Source organism: Nematolebias whitei, chromosome 9 (assembly GCF_014905685.2).
Source record: "Nematolebias whitei isolate Nwh7 chromosome 9, NemWhi1, whole genome shotgun sequence".
NCBI lineage: Eukaryota > Metazoa > Chordata > Actinopteri > Cyprinodontiformes > Rivulidae > Nematolebias > Nematolebias whitei.
The window spans coordinates 17,404,000-17,426,561 of NC_056506.1; the positions used below are offsets into that span (position 1 = coordinate 17,404,000).

At 41.4% G+C, this 22,562-nt stretch overlaps 3 protein-coding genes across 3 annotated transcripts in view; 1 reads left to right on the plus strand and 2 right to left on the minus strand.

The window, feature by feature from the left end:
• The window catches only part of ano8a (anoctamin 8a), a 66,518-nt gene extending 65,542 nt beyond the window's left edge, over positions 1-976 (plus strand). Inside the window, 1 exon segment of the mRNA XM_037681519.1 lies at positions 18-976. Coding sequence (XP_037537447.1) covers positions 18-662 — 645 coding nt within the window. The 3' untranslated portion in view covers positions 663-976.
• Positions 977-7,182: 6,206 nt separating this feature from the next.
• LOC119414428 (DET1- and DDB1-associated protein 1) lies at positions 7,183-9,879 on the minus strand. Its single transcript, XM_037681520.1, has 5 exons — positions 9,619-9,879; positions 8,456-8,536; positions 8,289-8,340; positions 7,769-7,830; positions 7,183-7,662 (listed from the first exon to the last, which is right to left on the minus strand). Exons 1-5 carry the CDS (start codon positions 9,625-9,627, stop codon positions 7,558-7,560), a joined length of 309 nt encoding a protein of 102 aa, XP_037537448.1. The 5' UTR covers positions 9,628-9,879; the 3' UTR covers positions 7,183-7,557.
• Positions 9,880-14,808: 4,929 nt separating this feature from the next.
• Positions 14,809-22,340, minus strand: mrpl34 (mitochondrial ribosomal protein L34). Its single transcript, XM_037681521.1, has 2 exons — positions 22,217-22,340; positions 14,809-15,381 (listed from the first exon to the last, which is right to left on the minus strand). Exons 1-2 carry the CDS (start codon positions 22,267-22,269, stop codon positions 15,105-15,107), a joined length of 330 nt encoding a protein of 109 aa, XP_037537449.1. The 5' UTR covers positions 22,270-22,340; the 3' UTR covers positions 14,809-15,104.
• Between the last annotated feature and the right edge of the window lie 222 nt (positions 22,341-22,562).

Below are 22,562 nucleotides of genomic sequence, written 5' to 3' on the forward strand. Positions count from 1 at the left end.
GTAACTTGGTGTTTCAGAAGCATGAGCTGCAGGCCCAGCAGCACTTCCAGCAGCAGCTCAGACGGCGGCGAGAGGAAGAGGAGCTTCATCGTCAGGCCGAGCTTCAGGCTGAAGCTCGGCAGGAGAGCGACTGTCACAGGACTGACGCTCAGCACCAGCACCACCACGACAAAACACCGGGCAGCAAGCCCAAGAGGCCCAGCTCTCTGCTGGGGAACAACAACGTAATGAAGCTGAAACAGATCATTCCTCTCCAGGGGAAGTTCTCCTCCAGTTCCTCACGCTCACCAGCCCAGTCCCCAACTGGAGGCGAAGCAAAGCTCCCTGGGTTTCTGAAGTTCCTAAAGTCACCCGAGGTGAAAAAAGAGCCAGCAGTGGCATCTGGAGCCACATCTGGCTCCACAGTCACGTCTTCAGCGCCACCTGGTGGACAGGAGAGGTCACAGTCCCCAAACAGGTCCTTCAGTCCAGGGAAGCTGTTCGGTTTTAGCAAGTCCGAGGGTACGGTGGTGTGTGCTAACGGGGTGCAGCCTCCGGGCCCGGCTGCTCACACTCAACCCAGCAGGGCCGAGTCAAACACAAGCCCAGAGGAGTTACCCTCCAACGAGTCTGACAAAGGAGAACCAAGACCACAAACTGATGCAGAAAACTCAAAGACATAATATTTCAAAGGTTTCACATTTCTTTAATATATTGCCCGCCGCCTTTCATGACAGAATTTTATATGAAAATCATCTTATGATGCGAAGGGCCGGGGGTACACCTGCTGAGGTCAAACCTCATAAATAATATGATGAGCGGTCTCGTGTGGCATCGTGAGATCTCACCACATCTGTTTGGGCTTGGAGTAACTGTTGGGTATGATGCTGTGATTACTGCAACCAGTTTAACTCAGCGACTAAAATAAAATACGACGAGCGCCTCGCCAAGGGAGCTGATCTAGGGGACGCACTGAAAGGTGTCCAGTTGTACATGTACACCCAGTCGTTCCTTTCTGAGAGCTTTCAGTGTCTCCTCTGGTTTACGTGCCTTGGCAGGGTGCTCATATCTTTCTCGACGAGGGATGACTCTCAGCTACTACCACATAAGATTTTGGTTCTTTATACCTAAGTTATGGTAATATTTGGTGGCGACCATCCTTTATTGAGTTGACTCCAAAGGTAATCGGTTGTACATCATCCAAAGGTTACTTTTAGAAAGTTTTATTTAGTGCCCCGTGGTTCATGAGATATTTTGCTAACAGTACAGACAAACCCACGGGCGATAACAATCAGTCAAATTGATGTAAGTAGAAATGGAGAGAAAGGTTTCCATGTTCAAGCATCATGTAGAAGCACTGTGACCACAAAGATCACATCAGTGAGTGTTTCACTGTCCGTGCAGCTTCCCTCACAACGTGTCCAACAGTGACAATCGTCTAACTTCCAGCTAAACACTGTCCGGTGCGTGTGACCGGGCCTCGCCAGCCTTCGTTGAACGTCGTTACACTGCATGGCAGTCGGGTTTTCAGCAGCTGAAGCTGAATGTTCATGTGACGATGCGGTCACTGAAAATCTGAAACCAGGTCTAAGGAGATAAACCGCATCTTCCTGCTTTATGTTTGTCCTTCATTTTTCTCCCGTGTTGGACGCATGTCGTCATGTGCATGCATTCACTGGTTCTTTTCAGTCCCAAAGGACTTTCAAAGCCATTGGATTCTTCTCCTGGTCCGTGCACGTTCTGCTAATTGGATTTTCTTTTCACACAGCACAACTGAAAAACAAAAAGTGCGTTTTAAATTTTTGTTTTAAATGATAAAGAATTCATACGAGTCGTTTATTAACATGAATGTGTAGATTTATTTTCCTTCTCATATTTAGAATATTAAAACAATTAAATTAGTGGCAAACAACAACCAGTCCACCCATTATCTTCCAGTTGTTCTGGAGTTGGGTCGTGGGGGCAGCAGCTTGAGCAGGGAGGTCCAGACATCTTCCACAGCCTCCTCTTCCAGCTCTTCTGGGAGGACTCCAAGGTGTTCCCAGGCCAACTGAGAGACGTAGTCTCTCCAGTGTGTCCTGATCTTCTCCAGGGTCTCCTCCCAGTCAGATATGCCAGGAAAACCTCCCTAAGGAGGCGTCTAGGGGTCATCAATACCAGATGCCCGAAACCACCTCAACTGGCTCCTCGCGATGAGGAGGAGCAGCTCTACTCTGAGTCTGTGGCTATGATGAAGACATGGAGCAAACATCTTTTACCCCAAACGAAAAGAATCTGAGGGGAGACTACATGACTGCAGAAGGAGCTGACCTCACCACGGGACCACCACAAGTTGGCTTATGATGCTAGCTTCAGGTCCAGCTGTGAGCTAAAGGGCTATTTCACAGAACATCTGGACAACCTTCAATGGACGCTGATCCAAAGTCTAAAATACTTTTACTTAACAAACCTGCTGTCATGGAAAAATACTCATTCACAAACTATCTGTTGTAGGTTTCTATCAAATTGTATATAGCTTTGTGTAGGAGCGGTCAGAATACAGAAACTCCTAACTCTCGCTCTGCCTCGGTTCCTATCTGGTTCTGAGCCTCCTGAGACAAACAAGACAACCAGTCACTCTCTCACTCTCACATAGAGACAATTCAGAGTTAGCAATCAGTCTAACATGCATGTTTTTGTTCTGTGGGAGGAAACCAGAGTACCCGGAGAAAACCCACACATGCACGGAGAGAACATGCAAACTCCACCCAGAAAGGTTCCCAGCCAGGATTTGAACCAGGGCGACCTGCTAGCTGAGGGGCAGCAGCTCTACCAACTGAGCCACCGTGCTGCTTAATAAAATATATATTTATAAATCACATATTTTGTTTCCACAAGTCTGTATTCAGGGTAGAATAATTTAGAGCAGGTCTGACAAGTTAACGTTTCAGATTTTGTATCAAACCTAAGATGGTTCTATCTTTGTCCAAGTACCGGGTCAGAGTCTTCTGCAGTCCTGTCGTCTCTGAGACACTTGGAGAAGGTGCTGTTTATAGGACTGAGTTTTGTGGCTTGGCCTCAAACTGACCAAGTCTTTCAGATGAAAGACGAAACGTTTCAACAAGAATTCGTCCAGAGGACCTGACTGAACTTTGTTGGAGTTACTCCTTGTTTTAGAAAACATCCATCACTCCTCCAGTAATCACAGCTGACATTTGTCTCTGAACACAACCTGAACTTCTTTTATGCTGAAGGTCATTTGGTTTTTTAACAGATCTTTGTCGCACTCTCCTGACAACTTCAGCGCTCAAAGGACAAGAAAATGAGTCAGTAAGTGTGAATGCTGAGGTTTAACGGGTTTAACTTCAACAGGTTTTAGCTTCAGCAGGTTTTAGCATTGACAGGTTTTAGCTTCGACTGGTTTTAGCATTGACAGGTTTTAGCTTCAGCAGGTTTTAGCATTGACAGGTTTTAGCTTCGACTGGTTTTAGCATTGACAGGTTTTAGCTTCGACTGGTTTTAGCTTCAGCAGGTTTTAGCTTCGACTGGTTTTAGCAGGTGTTCAGCTTTCAGTATTGGCTGTACTTTCATAGAAAATGCAATTTCTCCAAATAGTTCTTGTTTGCCAGTGATATTTTTAAATTATTCTAAAAATGAAAAGCAAAGCAAACAATATTTAAAGATAATTTTTAACCAAAATTCATGTAATTGTTTATTTTTCAATGTTCCCTTGTGATAAAGTAAATCCAATTACTAAACTGACCGTGCAATAGGTCCTTCCACAACCTGTCAGATATTTTCGCTGTGACCATGAAATATATTCTATTTTTCCTAACTTTGTTTTTCTATAAATTATTTTACTACATTAATTAGTGAATGTAACTCTACTAAGCAAATAAATGTCATTCCAACCAGGATCCATTTGGGAGTTTCTGCACAGGAGGAGTCTTGTCGCGTGGGGATCTGAGGTTAACGTTCACCCTCTTGTAATTTTAGGATTTATACAGCAGGTCAAAATAAAAGTGACCGGCTTCTAAAATTTTTCTGTTCTAACTTGAAGAGAACAGAAACACATCCACCAAATGACTAAACTCGAAGCTAACTGAAAACTGAGTCCACTGCCACATTCATGTTTATAGATACACTTTAAGCAGCAATAACTTGAAATAATTATTTATACATTTATTTTATCAGTATCTCACATGCTTATAGAGGAATTATAGACCACTGTTCTTTACAATGTTAAAAACAAGTCCAAACCATAAGCCCTCCACTACCATGCCGGCAGATGGTATGAGATGTTTGTGAGGTAAGCCGTTTCTTTCTACACATGCTGCTGTGCATTATGGGTAAACATCTCTACTTTGGTATTTTCTGTCCAACGGACATTGTTCCAGAAGTCTTGTGGTTCCGTCAGATGAAACAAACCTAAGTCATGCTGCCATGTTGTTTTTATAGATTTCTCCTGCAACCTGTGCAAACACTCGTACTCGTTTAGTGTTTTTCTAGTTGAATGTCATGACCTTTAACCTGCTGAGGCCTGTAGAAATTGAGGTAAAACTTGTGTTCTTGTGTTTTTCAATTTCTCGGCACATTGACCATGTATGTGTTCAGGACTACTCTCAGTTACTACCACACCAAATTCATCAATTATCTTTACCTGCTTCGACCTTTTCGGGTCACTGGTGCACATATCCAGCGGTCAATGTGTGAGAGACGGGGACACCCTGGACATGTCTTCAGTCCATCACAGGGACACATAGAGAAAAATCAGACAAACAACCATTCACTCTCTCACTCACACCTAGGGACAATTTAGTTACCAATCAGCTTAACATGCATGTTTTTGGTCTGTGGGAGGAAACCCACACATGCACAGAGAAAACATGCAAACTCCACCCAGTAAGGCCCTAACCAGGATTTGATCTGGCAACCTTATCGCTGAGAGGCAGCAGCTCTACCAACTGTGCCACCGTGCCGCACCCAAATTCAATTCAATATCGGTAAAACCAAGTTGAAGCTGTTGTTTTGAACAAAGTTAATAAGTTTACAACTAATGACTAATGCCAGGCAGCACGGTGGTGCAACTGGTAGAGCTGCTGCCTCTCAGCGAGCAGGTCCCAGGTTCAAATCCCGGTCCAGGGGCCTTTCTGGGTGGAGTTTGCATGTTCTCTCCGTGCATGCGTGGGTTTTCTCCGGATGCTCCAGTTTCTGCCACACAGACCAAAAACATGCATGTTAGGCTGATTGGTAACTCTGAATTGTCTCTAGGTGTGAGTGAGAGAGTGAATGTTTGTTTGTCTCGTTTGTCTCTATGTGTCCCTGTGATGGACTGGAGACCTGTCCAGGGTGTACCCCGCCCCTCGCACAGTGATTGCTGGACATGGGCACCAGCGACCCCCGTGACCCAAAATGGAAGAAGCGGGTAAAGAAAATGGATGGATGGACTGTGTAGCCTCTGATCTGAACCTGAGCAGTGTTCTGTTGTTGGACCTCCGTGCTGGTCGTGGTTTGTCCATCACGAGCACCATCAACCATAAGGGTGTCCATATGAGCACAAGGCACCAGGTCATGGATCCAAGATGGACTTTGTAGTCATGTCATCTGATCTGTGGCCGTTTGTTTTCAACGTCTGGGTGACGAGAGGAGCTGAGCTTCAACTGATCACCCAGTTTTGACTTGGATCAGATGGTGGGGGAAGATGTTGGACAGACCCGGTAGAACCAAACATGTTGTGAGTGTACTGATGCTACTAGTGAGCGCCATCCTCAAACCCAGTGGTGAAACAACACCCACCCCCCCCAGTGAGGGAGGCCATTAAACTGAAGGACACCGGAGACAGCTGAGGGTGGGCTGAGCTTCAGCCCAGATGTGGAAGGGGTTTGGAGACTTTTGATTGGCTCCGATAGGATTCTGGCAAACCATCAGTTGTGTGTGTGTGTGTGGGGGGGGGGGGGGGGGGCAGCACTTTACCAAGGCTGTGTGAGGTGTTGACCTAACCAGTGATGTCGTCAGGCGGTGGACATTGGACTTGACTAATAACACCAAATTTGAGCTCAGTGTCTGTAAACGGGCGGAGTTGTAGATGTTTGCCAAGGTTGCTTAGCAGTGGCAGCCATCTTGATCAGCCAACGATCATCAGCTACATCCACCGATTACTTTCTGAGTTCATAAAAATCCAAACAGTAATTGAAGAGATATTTTGCTAACGCTACAGACAACCACACCTGGCATGAGGCAGCAGATGATAACAAATGAACATGACAGAAACTTTTAGGAAGATATATTTTTCTGGAGGTGCAAGAATTAATTCCATAAACATGCACGTTTTAAAGTTTTGTCTCAACAGAACAGAAGTTGGTTAAACCGACTAAAACATGGCTGACATGGTGCGTTACCCATCAAACCGTGTAAACCCAACACACTCTATAAACATACAGAGGATGTCGACAACAACAAAAGGAGCAGCAGCGTTTAATTCGCTCTGATGTCAACAACCTGTCGAGTGCTTTTGCTCCATATAAAGATGAACCCATTAAAAACCCAGAGGGACTGGAACACGTACAGCTTCCATGTTTGTCTGGATGAAGCTCAACTTTAAACAAATATTCAACCATATTTTATGTCTTCGATAACCACTACAGAAACAAGATCTGCCTCCAAACATTTAAATGTTTAAAAGTTAAATCAACAGCAAAATGAGCAAGTTACACTGTACAAAACACTTTGCCACCCCCCCATGTGAAGTTTGTTGGGATGCTTGAAGCTCACTGAAATGCTTCATTTATTTTAAAAGGTTAAAACCAATGACCTAATCTGATGAGGTAAAATAAATTAAAAAAGAAAAAAGACTGGTCTTTTTTACAAAGATATGCTAAATGGTAGATTTATCGGTTCCCTTCAAAATGCTACTAATCTTTGTATTTTGGTCATGTGCATCACTTCAGCAGCAACTCAGCTGCAAATATTTTAAAGTAGAAAGTTCGTGGGACTTTTGCCAACTTCCCAGGATGTGGACGCAAGAGAAAATGCAAGCCCAGGTAAAGACCAAGGGACTTTTTTGATCGCACCGTCCTTCACTCCAATTAGGTCAAAAAATACTTTTCAGGAAAGAAAAAAAAAAGTAAAGTTATTTAACATTTGTGCAATTTTGTGCATCAACACAAAACATTTTAAACCTGTTACTCTTATTAAACCAATTATCTTTTTTTTATTATAATCTTGTCAATAACAAAAAAAAAAAAAGACGAAATATAAATAAAAACTTAAATACCTCTGTCACCACTTAATCCCAAACCAACAACGTTGCTGACGGAGTGAGGGTCTAAATCCCTCACTGGACACGTTTTATGACTATATGAGAACAAAAACTTGAAAACAAAAGGAGGAGGACCAAGGACGCAGCTGTGGGGTATTTCAGGACAGCTCTGCAGCAGAGGGCTGCAGTCTTGGTAGTGAAAGCAGTTTAAGGTTGAAATCCGTAGACAAGGAGGCCAACAGATCAGTCATGGTCCCACTCAGTGTTGTGTGCTTCAACACCACAACCTTCAAACATTGTTCCCGTCTCTGCGTGCGCCTTTTGTTTCCTCAAGTCCCTCTCTATGTATCCTCGTTCAGCTCCTGGCTGTCGGTTCGGGCCATTTTTCGAGGAGGAGCTGTAGCTTCCCCGTCTGCTTGCTCTTGTTCTCGCTTTTTTGGTGAATTCTGTTCAATTAAAATGAAAGTTATCAAACACACACTCAGAACTCATCTGCTGCCACCGTGTTCTGTCAGAGGCAGCTCTCCTCCATTACTGATGTTAAACATTTACCTTTTTGTCCCACTGCTGATGCAGATACCTCAACAGGATGTTTGTCTTCTCGGTCACAATAACTGAAGGAACAAACAACAACATCGCTGATTACATTCAGACAGACCGAGAGACGTGAAAAGTCCTGGCTCTCCTTGAAGGGATGCATATCACCCGCCACCTTTCACACCAGAGACTGGTTGAAAAATGACAAAAGTTGTAGCTGAAAAAGGGGTTTTAGTCAAACCTTGAAAATAACGTTATGCACAAGCTCGTGCAATATTGCCAGATGAGAGACTCGGCTACCACCACATCAGATTTGAGCTCAACATCTATAAAACTGAGTTACGGTCACTGTTGATAAACTGCAGCAGCCATCTTGAACTGGATTAGCTCCAGAGATGAATCAGCTGTAGACACACATCCAGAGATTACTTTCTGGAGGTTCCATTAAAATCTGTTGTTCAAGATATTTTGCTGACAGACAGGCACACTAACATTATGAAAGGTGTAAAAAGGTGCACGGTGATTGAAGACTTACTCTGTTCTGATGGATACTCTTGTGTTGGAAGATAAACAGACGGTCGGCGATTCTAAAAGAAACATTGACAAACTGTTGTCTCTAAACAAAACACACGTTTGACTACGTGACTGGGTTGAGAAAACACAAACCGTTTCATTATCCTGCTGAGAGAGAGGAACACTTACTGATGCTTTACAGACGGAGTCGGAGTGAAACCTGCTGAAGTTGCTTTTGTTGTAGACAGGTAGTCCCTTCAGGAAGTCTCCCTGTGCCAAAAACAAAACGATAAATCCCAACACGTCATGGTAGTTTAGATAACAACGTCTCATTTGGACTGGTTAAGCTGTGAACATCTTATGACCTGAAAACATACATCTGTTGGAAATCGTGATTATGACTCCACTTTGGTGTACTGTAGGTCAGAGCCATCACTGCAGAACAATTGTTCTTGACCATCAGGTTGAAATGATGAGAACTGACCATAAATGATCATAAATGGCAAAGTACCCAGAATTACACTTGTCATCTAATTGTTTACATCCTTTTAGTGTTTGGCTAAATTTAGTTTTTAGCTACTGCTTTGCTACATTTAGCATTTTGCTAATAGTTGTTTAATGCTACCATTTTCCTAATTTTAGCCACAGTTTTGTTAAATTTAGCTTTTAGAAACATATTGACGAACTTATTTTTGCTCATTTTAGCTACTACTATTTTAACAACAAACCAAAAAAGTCCATGCTCAATAATCCAGGTATACAATGCAACAATTTTCAGGTCATCTGGACAGTTGAGATGTTCGGGGGAAGAATCAGTTTTGTTGTGTGTTTCCTTCACTGATGAAGCCTTCTGGATGGAAGGTGAAATGTTTCAGCAAAATAAAGAAACTGTGCAGATGACCTGACTGAAACAACAGTTGTGTTGATTTTAGTTTGTGTCCTGCTTGTTTTATGGTTAACCATTGGTTGCAAAGCTCCAGACTCTGTATTCACACAGCTCCAGTTATTTAATAAAAAATAAATCATCATTATTTTTATGACTGCAGGGAAAGCTGGCACATTCTGAACATTTATCATTTACTCAAAGACTCATGTCAAACCTTTCTGAAATTAGGTCGACATTGTGAAAGCATTAGTGAGTTTTAACAACATTTACATTGTTCAACACGAACTCAGGAACATAATTATCCGTTTCTAATTTAACGGGTTTTCCTCATAATGTTGAAACATGGCTGCTACATCTTGGTATCATTTAAAAGTTCCTCTTAAAAAACGTGTTAACACTATCCAGGTAAAGCTTTTAGGGAGACGTTAAAAGTTTAAAACATAATAATAATCAGCTGTGAACCAACCTTCTCCATTTCGGTCCAACTTTAGGTTCGTTTATCCACTAGCTTAGCACCGAAGCTGCCGTTTCCTAGCCAGGATACCGCTTTGTTTACCGGGTCGACCGCCCTCTGAATCCTCTATAAAACAGGAACTACGTCTAACACACCGAACAGGACACGCCACTTTAGAAGTTGCAAAACTACCACACAAATAAAGAAAAACTAACGGTACGTGTCTGCGTAGCTAACTTGCTCCTACTTCTACTCCATCTTTGTTGTTCATCAGTCAGTGGAGCAGGCTGCACCTCATTGGCTCAACCGCAGAAGGACCCGTAAAAGCAAAGCGCTGATTGGCTAAAATTTGATTGCGTAATAGTCCCCGCCCACACGAGGGAGATCCGGGGCAGGCGGTTGTAAACAAACTAGTGTACAGTCCCACTTGCATGAAGTGAATCGTGTGCGGCCACGCTGTTTCTCTCCAGGAGTTTATCATTTGGTTCTGGATGCCATCTTTTTCCTTCAGTCTTATTTGGGCCAATGTCTTATTTTATAAAAATCCAAAAGTTTGGTTGGAAATCTGTTCAGTCTAATTTATTGTTCATATCAAGGTCAAGGTTTTTTTATTGTAATTCACATGTGTTACATGTGGTAGAACGAAATTGTGTACCCAAGGTCACAGTTACATTCAACAAAAGTATAAATTGTAAAAGAAAAACAGTAATAAGATCTAAGATATGTACTAAAAAATACACTAGGATTACTAGGAAATACGTTAAACACGAAACAATACGCCGATCAACAGCAGCATGAACATGAGTCGGTGTGAGTAGATGAGTACGAATTAATACAGCAGTACAAAATAAATCAGCAGCATGAGATCAGCAGCACGTTAACAATCATGTGGCATTACAGTGATCTTTTTTCTTCTTTCACAGTAATAATTCTGATTCATGAGTCTAACAGCCTCAGGGTAGAAGCTGTTCCTCAGTCTAGTGGTTCTGCACTTAATGCTCCTCAACCTCCTGCCTGAGGGGAGTGGGGCAAAAAGTGTGTGTGCTGGATGAGTGAGGTCCTTCATTATGCAGATGGCTCTCTTCCTGCATTTAGAGGTGTAGACATCTGTGATGGTGGGGAGGCTGACTCCAAAAGACTTCTGTATATGAAGGTCATCACAAGGTCAACAATACAATGAAATGCTCAGGATGAGAAGAACCATCCCGACTCATAGAAAAGCAAACAAACAAGAAATACCAAGGCATGCAACAAAAGTACAAAACAAAGCACCAAAAAGTGAAAAAGAAAAGCATCTACATGCTCCAAAAGAAACAATACAACGGTGTATGCACACACATACACCACAATGGCTGCGTGACAGGCCACAACAGTGAGCAACACTGAGATGAACTGAACCACAGTGGCAAGGCGACACACGATACAGCCACATAGTGCAGCAACAATAAATTCATAAATTAAGTCTAATATGCTGTTTAAACACAAAATCTTTCATTCAGTTCAGTTTATTTATATAGCACCAAGTCACAACAGAACTTGTCTCAGGGCACTGAACAGAAACATTCACTTCCATTAAAAAAGCCAATTAGTAAAAGTTATCTATCTAATGAAGTCATCAGATTGTACTGAATCTTCACTTCATCACAGTCTCCCATCCTGAGCAAGCACAAAGGAGACAGTGGAAAGGAAAAACTCCCTTTTAACAGGAAGAAACCTCCAGCAGAACCATGCTCAGGACAAGCGGCCATCTGCTTTGACTGGCTGGTTGAGAGGACAGGAAGGAGAGACAGACGAACACAGAATGAAAGTTCCAGATATAGGTTCAGATGTACCTTCTATTGGAAGAAAGACAAAAAACATGTTAAGATAGAAATAATTACACATATAAAACAGGTAGAGTAGAGTAAGTAAAGACAGTAGCAGAATGAAGAAATGTGGTCAGTTTGTCCTCCAGCAGTCTAAGCCTATAGCAGCATAGGACAGCTCAGGAAAACCAAGCATAACTATAGGATTTATCAAAAAGGAAAGTCTTAAGCCCAGTCTTAAAACTGGACAATGTGTCAGCCACATAGACAGAAACTGGAAGTTGGTACCAAAAGACAGGAGCCTAACTGGAAGAAATTCCTCCCATTCAGCTTTTGGAAACTCTAGGAACCACAAGTAAACCTGCAGTTTGAAAGTGAAGTACTCTGTTAGGAAAATATGGAACAATAAGGTCTCAAATATAAGATGAAGCTAGGTTGTTGAGAGCTTTGTAGGTTAGAAGTAAGATTTTGAATTCAATTCTGGATTTGACAGGGAGCCAATGGAGAGAAACTAAAACTGGAGAAATATGATCTCTCCTACTAACTCCAGTTAAGACTCTGGCAGCAGCATTTTGGATCAACTGAAGACGTTTTAAAGAAGTATTTGGACATCCAGATAATTAACCATTGCAATAGTCCAGTCTAGACGTGACAAATGCATGGACCAGTTTTTCTGCATCATTTTTAGATAAGATGTTTCTGATTGTAGTGATATTACACAGGTGGAAGAAGGTAGTTCTAGTAACATTTTTAATGTGGGGGATAAAAGACATGTCCTGATCAAAAATAACACCAAGATTTTTAACATTAGAGCTGGAGGACAGATTAATGCCATCTAAGGAGGGAGAAAGACTGAAAAATTCATTCCTAAGGTGCTCAGGTACAAAAAACAAAACCTCAGTCTTGTCTGTGTTCAACAGGAGAAAATTACCACTTGCTCTTGCCGAGGTCGGACGCTTTTCCCCTCCCTCTCTGTTTTGCTTTGCTGCTCTGTCTGTATGTGAAACTGCTTCTGAGCCTCTCTTGCATCTTCTGAACCATAATTACAGACTTGATTTGATCAGTTGGTCCCTCAACACAATTGATAACATTTCTTCGAAGAGAAGACGGGCTTTAGGCGAGCTGATTTGCCCTGTTGGCACGTAGCTGGATATCTCATCGACTTGGAAGACTTGATGATGTGTCTGTCTCTGCTGCCATTTGTGGATTTTAAGGACGCATATTTAATTGGATTTACGATAGCTGGTTCCTGCTTTTTGGATTCGGCTGGTTGCTGGTTTTATCAACAATCAAGGAAGTTGTCAGCAGCAAATTTGGACCCAATAACGCTGCTTGCCTTATGATGGCTTGGTTCGTGTCTCGAGTACCCAGACTCAAGTGCTTTGGACAGAATGGATCAGATCTTGGGGATTATTCTCAGGCATGTTCTTTTGGTGTGGCCATGTAATTTGGACATTTTGGAACCGAGTGGACCAACACAGACTCAAGGTAGACGTCATTAAGTTATGTCTGTCCCCAAAACAACTGTGTGTTTATCTGAATTTGGCTCCCTTGGCTGTCCTTGAAGGTCATCTTATCTGAATTTGCCTGGAGAACATGTGATTTGACGCTCACCACACCCTCCCCGAGGAATTTCCATCTGATAACCAGATGAAACCAGGTGAATAAACTTTGTGTCATCATTTCAGGACTCGGATTCTCATAATTGTTATTCTTGGCCATTCCCCGACATCCCTCGAGAATGTTTATGGATCTCACCAGAGGACATTGGCTGATAATTCCATCCTTATCAGAACTCTTACAGTGACCTCGAGAGCATCCTTGGACATTGCTCACCGCTCTCCTCGTGACACCCCCTCCACACACAGTATGTCTACGCCACTATGTGTTTGTTTCTGCGAGGTGTTTTTTAATATTAGTTTTTCTTCTCAGGCAAGAAGAGTCTGATAGGAATTTTTTCGCCTCCAATTCCTACATGTGTCCAGTTTCATTACTTTTTGTCTGTCTACACAGATCTCACTTGTAAATGAGTCTTTGACGCTCAATGTGACTTATTTGTCTAAATAAAGGTTGAATGAAAAAAATTGTCATCCAGGTTTTTATGTATATTATTTAAGACATGCTTGTAGTCTAAGTAGCTGATTAGATTAATTGGGTTTCATGGACAAATATAATTTTGTATCATCAGCATATCAATGAAAATTTATCCCATGCAGTTTAATAGCATTACCTAATGGAAGCATACAGTATATAAGGTAAGGAGTATTTGTCCAAGCACTGAACCCTGAGGAACTCCATGACTAACTTTGGTGTATGAAGAAGATTATTTACATTTACAAACTGGAATCTATCAGATTAACATGATTTAAACTATTTTAGAGCCGTTCCTGTAATTCCAATTTCATATTTAATTCTCTGAAGTAGAATATTGTGATCAATTGTATCAAATGCAGCACTGAGGTCTAACAGAACCAGTGTAGACACCTGTCCATTGTCAGAGGTCATGAGAATATCATTAGTGACTTTCACCAGTGCAGAGTCAGTGCTATGATAAGCTCTAAACCCTGAAACTCTTCAAACAGATTATTTCTTTGTAGATGATCATACAACTGACCTGCAACTATTTTCTCAGGAATATTTTAGATGAATGCTAGATTCAATATAGGTCTATAATTGGCCAGAATCCCTGAATCAACATCAGGCTTCTTAAGTATAGTTTGTTTTTTGTATTATTTAATATTAACATATATGCACTAATTGAACAACTCATGACTTTTGACATTTTTATACATTTTGTAAAATACTGATACTGAACTGTAATATGTAAATGCCACCCCACAAATAAATAAATAAATTATCCATTAAGGTTGTTGACTAAATCATCTTGAGTGTTACTCAACCAGCACCGTATTCTCTCGATATGGTGCTGGTCATCACCAAATCAAAATTTAGCACATCATTATTGCTGTTGTCATTTTTGCTTTTAAGTTCACCTGGCTGTGGCAGCCATCTTGAACTAGACTCCAGAAGTTATTCAGTTGTATTTGTTCATGCAGTGACTACTTCCTGAATGCTTTACGATGACCCGTCCAATAGTTTGTGACATTTTGCTAACAGACACCGTCTCAGCTACCACTGTATCTAATTTCAGTTCAATGTGTAGAAATGCCCATTTTATAACCCTTCTTGTGTCCTTTTAAGAACAGTTGGGTGTGGCAGCCATTTTGAATCAAGTTGAATCCAAAAATGATCCAGTATAGATGTAGTCCAATGCTTTTCAAACTTCTTTAAAATTTGTCCACTGGTTCATGAGATCTTTGGTAACTGTTTGGCCAACAGCAAAGCATTAATCTGGATGGTAAATTTAATAAACGCTGCTGAAGAAATGAACGTTTGCATCAGAAAATCATTTTATTAGAGCAAGTTTGTTTGTGAACAAAATGCTTTCACAGAAAAAAGAAGACACGTTTGATGACTCTGACCACAACATTATAGAAGGTGATGCTAGCAGGTCTTTCCTCGTTGATGAAATTTGTTGGGAAAGTTCACTTCATTCACATGCCATTACTGTGAAAGCATAACTCCGCCCCCACACCTTGCGTCATCCAATGCACAGCTTCTTGGTGACATTCTGAGCACATCGTGCAGTTTGAAGCCACTTCCTCACACGTCTCAGAGAATCAATCACTGCTCTCAGTGCGTGAGGGATTTCCGTCCTTTTAACATGCGCCTCAGAATCACCTTGATGCCGCCGGGCGTGCTGAGCCTCTTGATCCAGCCATGGGTTCTTTTACGCTTGACGTTACTTGGCTGATACTCTGTGCCCCTTTTACGGGTCCGGACCTGCTGGTACTGTCCGGGGGGCTGCTGGAACACTCCACAGCCCTCTGCCTGTGAAACTAGTGGCCCTGGCAGTCTGGAGATCTGAGGTCTTGCAGTTGTGCTGGAGACAAACCAGCTGCTGAAGGACCTGAGGTGAAAACATGGTAATCACTTAAAACGCACTGGAAACAACTAATCACATTTTTACTAACAAACTACTGCTCTCAAAAATATTTTAACATAAACATGATCAAGTCTATCATACTGTAAAGAACTTATCAGAGGGGGTCTGGGGTGCCATATAATGAACTGACTAATACACCACACGAGATAAAAAGTAGTAAACTAACAAGCTGTACACAGACTGTCACTGAGGGATTTGAATGTTTGTAGTTTTTGAGATGTGTGTTTTTCTGGACGGGAATTGAACAGGGAAGTAAACCTTAATGTTTTTGGTACAAAATATTCAAGTGGGTAGGAACAGAGGACGTTGGGTTTTTCCTTGTCCAAGACAGAGCAGAGTCATGAATCCTGGCGAGTGGAGGGAATATTTTTATCCACCACCAGAAGCATTGGTGGAGCCAGGGGGTGTCCGATGGTGGCCACTACTGGTTAAACTTCAGCCACCACAATCATCTGAGGAAACTATACTTTTAAGCAATGTACCAACTAGAAAGCATGGCTCACTCAAATGACGGGGTGGCCAGTTTACATATTTACAGTAGTCCCTCGCTACTTCGCGGTTCTACTTTTGCTGACTCACTGTTTCGCAGGTTTTCACTGTAAGACGCGACACACGATTGGCTGATTGATGGAAGGCCACCAACCAGAACAATGTGCTCTGTATCCCGAGCGCTGATGGGCTCAGCACTCGTAGCATCAGCCTGTCTGCTCTGTTTCGCTGTGCTTTATTTTATTTTTTTATTTTAGTTGAGAACATTGCAAGTGTGTGGGAAGGGTTTAAAGCCTTAAAATATATATAAATACTAAAATAAATAGAACATCCCTACTTAGCAGATTTTCACTTGTATATATAAAACATGTGGTGGCAGCCATCTTGGATTTTGATGTGACAGCCCAACTTTTGAAAGTTGCTCTTCTTACACAGACGCAGCCACACATCAAAATCGAAGTTGGCACGTTACTCATCTTTCAAGTTTTCCAGGTCACAAGACAAACAGACACATGTGGTGGCAGCCATCTTGGATTTTGACGTGACAAACCAATTTTCGAAAGGAACATTGCTTACGCCTTTACGTACACCAACATGAAAGTCAGTACCTCACTTATGTTTCGAGTTGTCATGCTCATACATGCACGGACAGATGGAGGGTATTTCCAAAATCCCTTTTCACTCTGTATCGGGGTACCAAAAAATGTGTTCTTTATCAATTTGTTACAGAACACATTTTGTTCCTTACTTTTAGGAGCCGGTGCTCATCTGTCTGTAGATGATTAAACTGCAGACGTTTGTTTTTCTTCAAGCTGCCTGTTACATTTTACATCAGTCAGAACAGAGATTTTAATCACTGTTAGAAATCACAACTGTGTGACCAGTAAGAAGTGATACCCACTGCTCTGCTAGAATACATGTAATGAATGACAGTGTGTCATTTATAAAAAAAGATTTTACAACCACAACCTGCAAACAATCTGAATGAAAAACTGAAAAATATCCAGACAGGAATATTAAACTGTGATTTATGATTAAAATGTGTGAGGGAGAAGATCTAAAGTGCACTGCTTGGTCTGACGTCAGGGTTTCAAACTTACTAAAGGAGGACTTTGTGACACTAAGTAACGTGTAGCAGGGACAAATGTAGGACAAGAGGCAGAAGGGTTTACGGTCAACGACGCATCTCAAACTGTGATTTTGTCGTATTTTCTGCCATACACGACGCTCCGCCCTATAAGTCACATCAGTCCATATTGGTCTAATAAAGTGGAAAAATCCATAAATATGTCGCTTCGCTGTATATATCGCATCTATTACGCGTCACCGCTGACAACCCCGAAATGTGGGTCGGTGTTGTGCCAAAAACCGATGGGCTGCCAAATGGCGGCTGAGGGAGCGTGCACCGGAGAACTTTAACAAGAATTTAACAAGATTAACACTTAAAAACAATTATTTGTTTGGTCGAAATTATACGAAAGTGTGTATCAATGTAACGTTTGCTTAATAAATGTACTTTAATGGTCAAATTAGCTGCATTTCACTGGGACAGTGCAGCTGGATTGACGGTCGGTCCAAGCAGTGAGCAGAACCAAGGTGGGGAGACAATGTCAGGCTGATTGAGTGATTAAGGGCTGGTGAAGATGCTCAGTCATCCAGGACATAGTAAATTCAACGAAGTTCAAGACAAAAAAAAAAAAAAAAAAAAACAATAAAGTATAAAGTATAACAAATAAAGTCCAGTTGTTTTTGTCTCAAACTTTTTTGAATTTGTCAGTCAAGCCACGGTTTCTTATTACATGATACAACAGCATGCCTTACAACCATTACTACTCTGCTGCCATCAAGTGGCTGAAAATGGTACTGCTCTTTTTTTTTTTTTCAGTCAGAATGAATGAAAACGATCATATTTCAGCCAAAAATTGTTTTATAAATATGGGAAAAATCCTTTAATATGTCGCATCGGCCTATAAGTCACAGGGCATGTAAATTATGTAAAAAACTGTGACTTATACAAAGAAAAATATGATAATCATTGCTGTAGAATCATGGTTTTTCTATGGACAAATGTTAAAAACAAATATATTATATTTGTTTACTTCAAGCATCTAAGAAGTTTTTAACGAGGTCCAGTCAGGTTCGCTGGATGGATTCTAGTTTGTTGAAACATTTTTTCTTTTATCCAAAAGACTTCTTCAGTCTGAGACTGAATTCACCTCAGACTGAAGAAGTCTTCTGGATAAAAGACGAAACTTTTCAACAAACAAGAATCCATCCAGAGAACCTGATTGAACCTTGTTAGATTTTCCTACCTGGATTATTGAGCATGCATCAGGACGTCTAAGAAGTATGATGTTGAAGCTACTTTATCTATTAAATCAGACGACTTTTATTTGAAAGGCAGACTATTTTAAATACAAATTGTAAAAATAACAAGTGACAGAATCATGCAGACAGTTCTCTGCATAGATCATTTTCATTATTAAAGATAAATAATACACGGGCATGTGTTTTTCTTTATATGGCTAAAATTGAAAGTTTTTTACTCCTAGCATTTGTACAGGTTAGTCTCATTGAGCCACGAGGACTCATTTACAAGACAGATCTGTTATCATATCTCAAATAAGCATCATCTTAAAAGCTAAATCAGTGATTCCTGTGTTTGTTGTACCACATTAAAGATAGGCCTGTATTTGTTTGTTTGGTCAATGCTCAGTTGTTGTTGTTTTCCTTCATGACATCATTCACAGTACAAGAAGTGTTTTTTAGACCAGGGCTCTGCAACCTGCAGCTCTGGAGCCACATGTGGCTTTTCAGCTTCTCTCAAGTGGTTCCTTGTAATGACATGAATATGATTTATGTTTAAATTGATAAAAGGATTGGATAGTTTTCCTGCTCAGACCTTTGCAGGCTGTGGGTGTAATTTCTGCAGCATAATGATGGCAAATCATTCATATGGATCGGATTGCCTGTGAACTCAATCTGAACAGACATTAGTTCACTTAGCAGCTAATATAAATGTCCTTTTAAACTGCTTCTCATGATTTTTGTACCAGAACGAGCTCACTGTGTTTTGAGTTTTCACCAGAATGCGTTTAAAATGCAACAGTGATATGCTACTTACAGACTGCTTCATCTCCAAAGCAACCAGCAAATATACATTTTTTTCAACATACCGTAATTAGTTTTTTCTAAAAGCAGAAATTAGTTTTGCAAGTCTATCAAAAACACTGGATTTTAAGATGCAGAAATTTACATATTAGTAACATACAGAGTGGCACGGGGGTGTAGTTGATAGAACTGTTGTCTCTCAGCTAAAAGGTTACTAGATCGAATCCCAGCTGGGACCTTTCTGGGTGGAGTTTGCATGTTCTCTCCGTGCATGTGCGGGTTTTCTCCGGGTGCTCCAGTTTCCTCCCTCTGACCAAAAACATGCATGTTAGGCTGATTGGTAACTCTAAAATTGTCCCTAGGTGTGAGTGAGAGTGTGAATGGTTGTTTGTCTCGTTTGTCTCTATGTGGCCCTGTGATGGACTGGAGACCTGTCCAGTGTGTCCCCACCTCTCGTGCCGTGATTGCAGGACATGGGCACTAATGACCCCAAAGTAAAAAGCAGGTAATGAAGATGGATGGATGGTAAGCTCTAAGGAAAGCCTTAAACAGTTGTTTTTAAAAAATCTGGTCTTTAATTTGAGCACACTTAAGGTAAAAAAAAATAAAAAAATAAAAAAATATATATATGGTTTATTATTATTTATTAATGTTCTCTAATATTAGGACATCCTTCATGCTTGTTTTCGAAAAGACTTATTTTGCTTCTTTCTTTTTTTTTTACAATGAGTAATGTAAGTGGTTCTGTAGAAATGAAAATATTACATTTGTACAGAATAAAACAACAGTTCTGCATAATTTTCTTGAATAGAACTTTTATTATTCTTTTCTTTTTGCCTGACTCTTGAAAATATGTAAATGCCACACACTGACTATAAAGTATGGAACTACAATATTGTTTTTCCTTATATTAGGGTCCAAGTGGCTCTTAAATTTAATTTGGTTAAACAAATGATTTATATGGTTCCTACAGACTGATGTAAATGTTTAAATAGTTCATTGTCATTTGGTTGTAATGACTGGACTACTACAGCAATAGTAATTAGAGAAACAGGTAGGAAGGTACTTGGTGTGTCATCTTGGCAGCAAATGGATGATCAGGAAACCTGGTGGTGGAATAGTGAAGTGCAGGACGCTGTTCAAAGAAAGAGGTTAGCCACGAAGAGAGGAGACAGGAATATAAGGAGATGCAATGTAGAGCAAAGGGGGAGGTAACAAAGGCAAAGCAGAAGGCGTACAATGAGTTGTATGGGAGACTAGACACTAAAGAGGGCGAGGACTTGTACCGATTGGCAAGACAGAGGGATCAGGCTGGAAAGGATGTGCAGCAGGTTAGGCTTATTAAAGATAGGAAAGGTAATGTTCTAACAAGTGAGGAGAGTGTGACGGGAAGATGGAAAGAGTGCTTTGAGGAGCTAATGAATGAAGAGAATGAAAGAGAAAAAAAGAGTAGAGGTCGTAGAAACTGTGGACCAGGAAGTGGGATAGTGAGGGTGAAGTCCGGAAAGCTCTGAAAAGAATGAAGAAGGGGAAGGCAGTAGGACCAGATGACACACCAGTGGAGGTTTGGAAATGTCTTGGAGAGATGGCAGTGAGGGTTTTGACTCAAATATTCAATGGCATATATGAAGGTGAGAAAATGCCTCAGGAATGGAGAAGAAGTGTGCTGGTGCCCATTTTTAAGAACAAGGGTGATGTACAGAGTTGTAGCAACTACAGGGGAATTAAGTTAATGAGCCACACGATAAAGATCTGGGAGAGAATTGTGGAAGCAAGACTTTGACGAGAGGTGACTATCTGTGAGCAGCAGTATGGTTTCATGCCAAGAAAGAGCACCACAGACGCCATCTTTACTTTGAGGATGCTGATGGAGAAGTACAGAGAGGGTCAGAAAGAACTCCATTGTGTCTTTGTGGATTTAGAAAAAGCATCTGACAGAGTGCCGAGGGAGGAGGTGTGGTATTACATGAGTAAATCTGGAGTGGCAGAGATGTTAGACTGGAGCAGGACATGTGTGAGGACAGCAGGACATGTGTGAGGACAGCAGGACATGTGTGAGGACAGCAGGACATGTGTGAGGACAGCAGGACATGTATGAGGACAGCAGGACATGTATGAGGACAGCAGGACATGTGTGAGGACAGCAGGACAGAGGTGAGATGTGCTGTAAGAGTGACAGATAGCTTCAAGGTGGAGGTGGGAGTGCATCAAGGATTGACTCTGAGCCCCTTCTTGTTTGCTCTGGTGATGGACTGACTAACAGATGAGGTCAGACAAGAATCCCCATGGATCATGTTTGCAGATGACATTGTGATATGTGGTGAGAACAGGTAGAAGAGAACTTGGGGAGGTGGAGGTATGTACTTGAAAGAAGAAGAATGAAAGTCAGTCGTAGTAAGACAGAGTACATGTGTGTGAATGAGAGGGAGGAGGTGGAACAGTGAGGCTACAAGGAGCAGAGGTCACGAAGGTGCAGGACTTCAAGTACTTGGAGTCCACTGTCCAGGAAAATGGGGAGTGTGGTAAAGAGGAGACAAGAGAGTCCAGGCAGGATGGAGTGGATGGAGAAAAGGTTCAGGAGTGATTTGTGACAAAAGGGTGTCAGCAAAGGTCAAAGGAAAAGTTTACAAGACAATGGTGAGACCAGTTATATAGTATGGTCTGGAGACAGAGACATGGACAAAAAGACAGGAGAAAGAACTGGAAGTGGCAGAAATGAAGATGTTGAGGTTCTCCTCAGGAGTGACAAGGATGGATAAGATCAGGAATGAGATCATCAGAGGTACAGCACAGGTGGAACAACAGGGAGATAAAGTTAGAGACCAGACTGAGATGGTTTGGACATGTCCAGAGGAGGGACAGTGGGTATACTGGTAGAAGGATGTTAGAAATGCTGCTGCCAGGAAAAAGACAAAGAGGAGATATATGGATGCAGTTAGAGAGGACATGGACGTAGTTGGAGTGAGGACAGAGTGAGGTGGAGGAGGATGACTCGCTGTGGCGACCCCTGAAGAGGGAAAAGCCGAAAGAAGAAGAAGAAGATTGTCATTTGGTTGTAACCTCAGTATCTGCTGATGTCAGTCACATTAGCAGCTAGCTAACCTGCACTAAAACTGCTAATGCTAAGTTAGCCTTTCACTAGCACGACGGTGAAAAACACGAGCATTTTTACTGAGCGGACATACGTGTTTCTTCTTACCTGCTAAACTGGGTTAATCCACGCAGTTGTGTAAAAGACAGAATAACGCTCATTTTGTACTTTAAGAATGCAACTAGTCAATGTCACGGTGTTTCTCTGCTGCGTGCTGACCATAGACGTATGTATCAACATGAAGCGATCTGATTGGCTAATGGCTAAGACGTCAGCCAATCGTAGCCCGTCTTACTGGATTAGTTTTGTCGCCCTGCGGAAACTCATGGATTGTAATGAGATAAATAAATAAAAGTATATTGGTCTATGTGAGTGAAACAAATGCTTTAAAACTGTCCGAGATTTCAAACTGTAAAAATACAATATCAAAATGTTAATCTATATTAAAAAAGTG

Excerpts from the sequence above, each read along its gene's own strand:
- mrpl34 (XM_037681521.1), bottom strand. The coding sequence starts at position 22,269 with ATGAGCGTTATTCTGTCTTTTACACAACTGCGTGGATTAACCCAGTTT. Across the intron at positions 15,382-22,216 it reads GGATTAACCCAGTTTAGCAG|GTCCTTCAGCAGCTGGTTTG; the intron begins GTAAGAAGAAAC and ends TTTTCACCTCAG.
- LOC119414428 (XM_037681520.1), bottom strand. Across the intron at positions 8,341-8,455 it reads ACTCCGTCTGTAAAGCATCA|AATCGCCGACCGTCTGTTTA; the intron begins GTAAGTGTTCCT and ends TGTTTCTTTTAG. Across the intron at positions 7,831-8,288 it reads AGAGTATCCATCAGAACAGA|TTATTGTGACCGAGAAGACA; the intron begins GTAAGTCTTCAA and ends TTGTTCCTTCAG.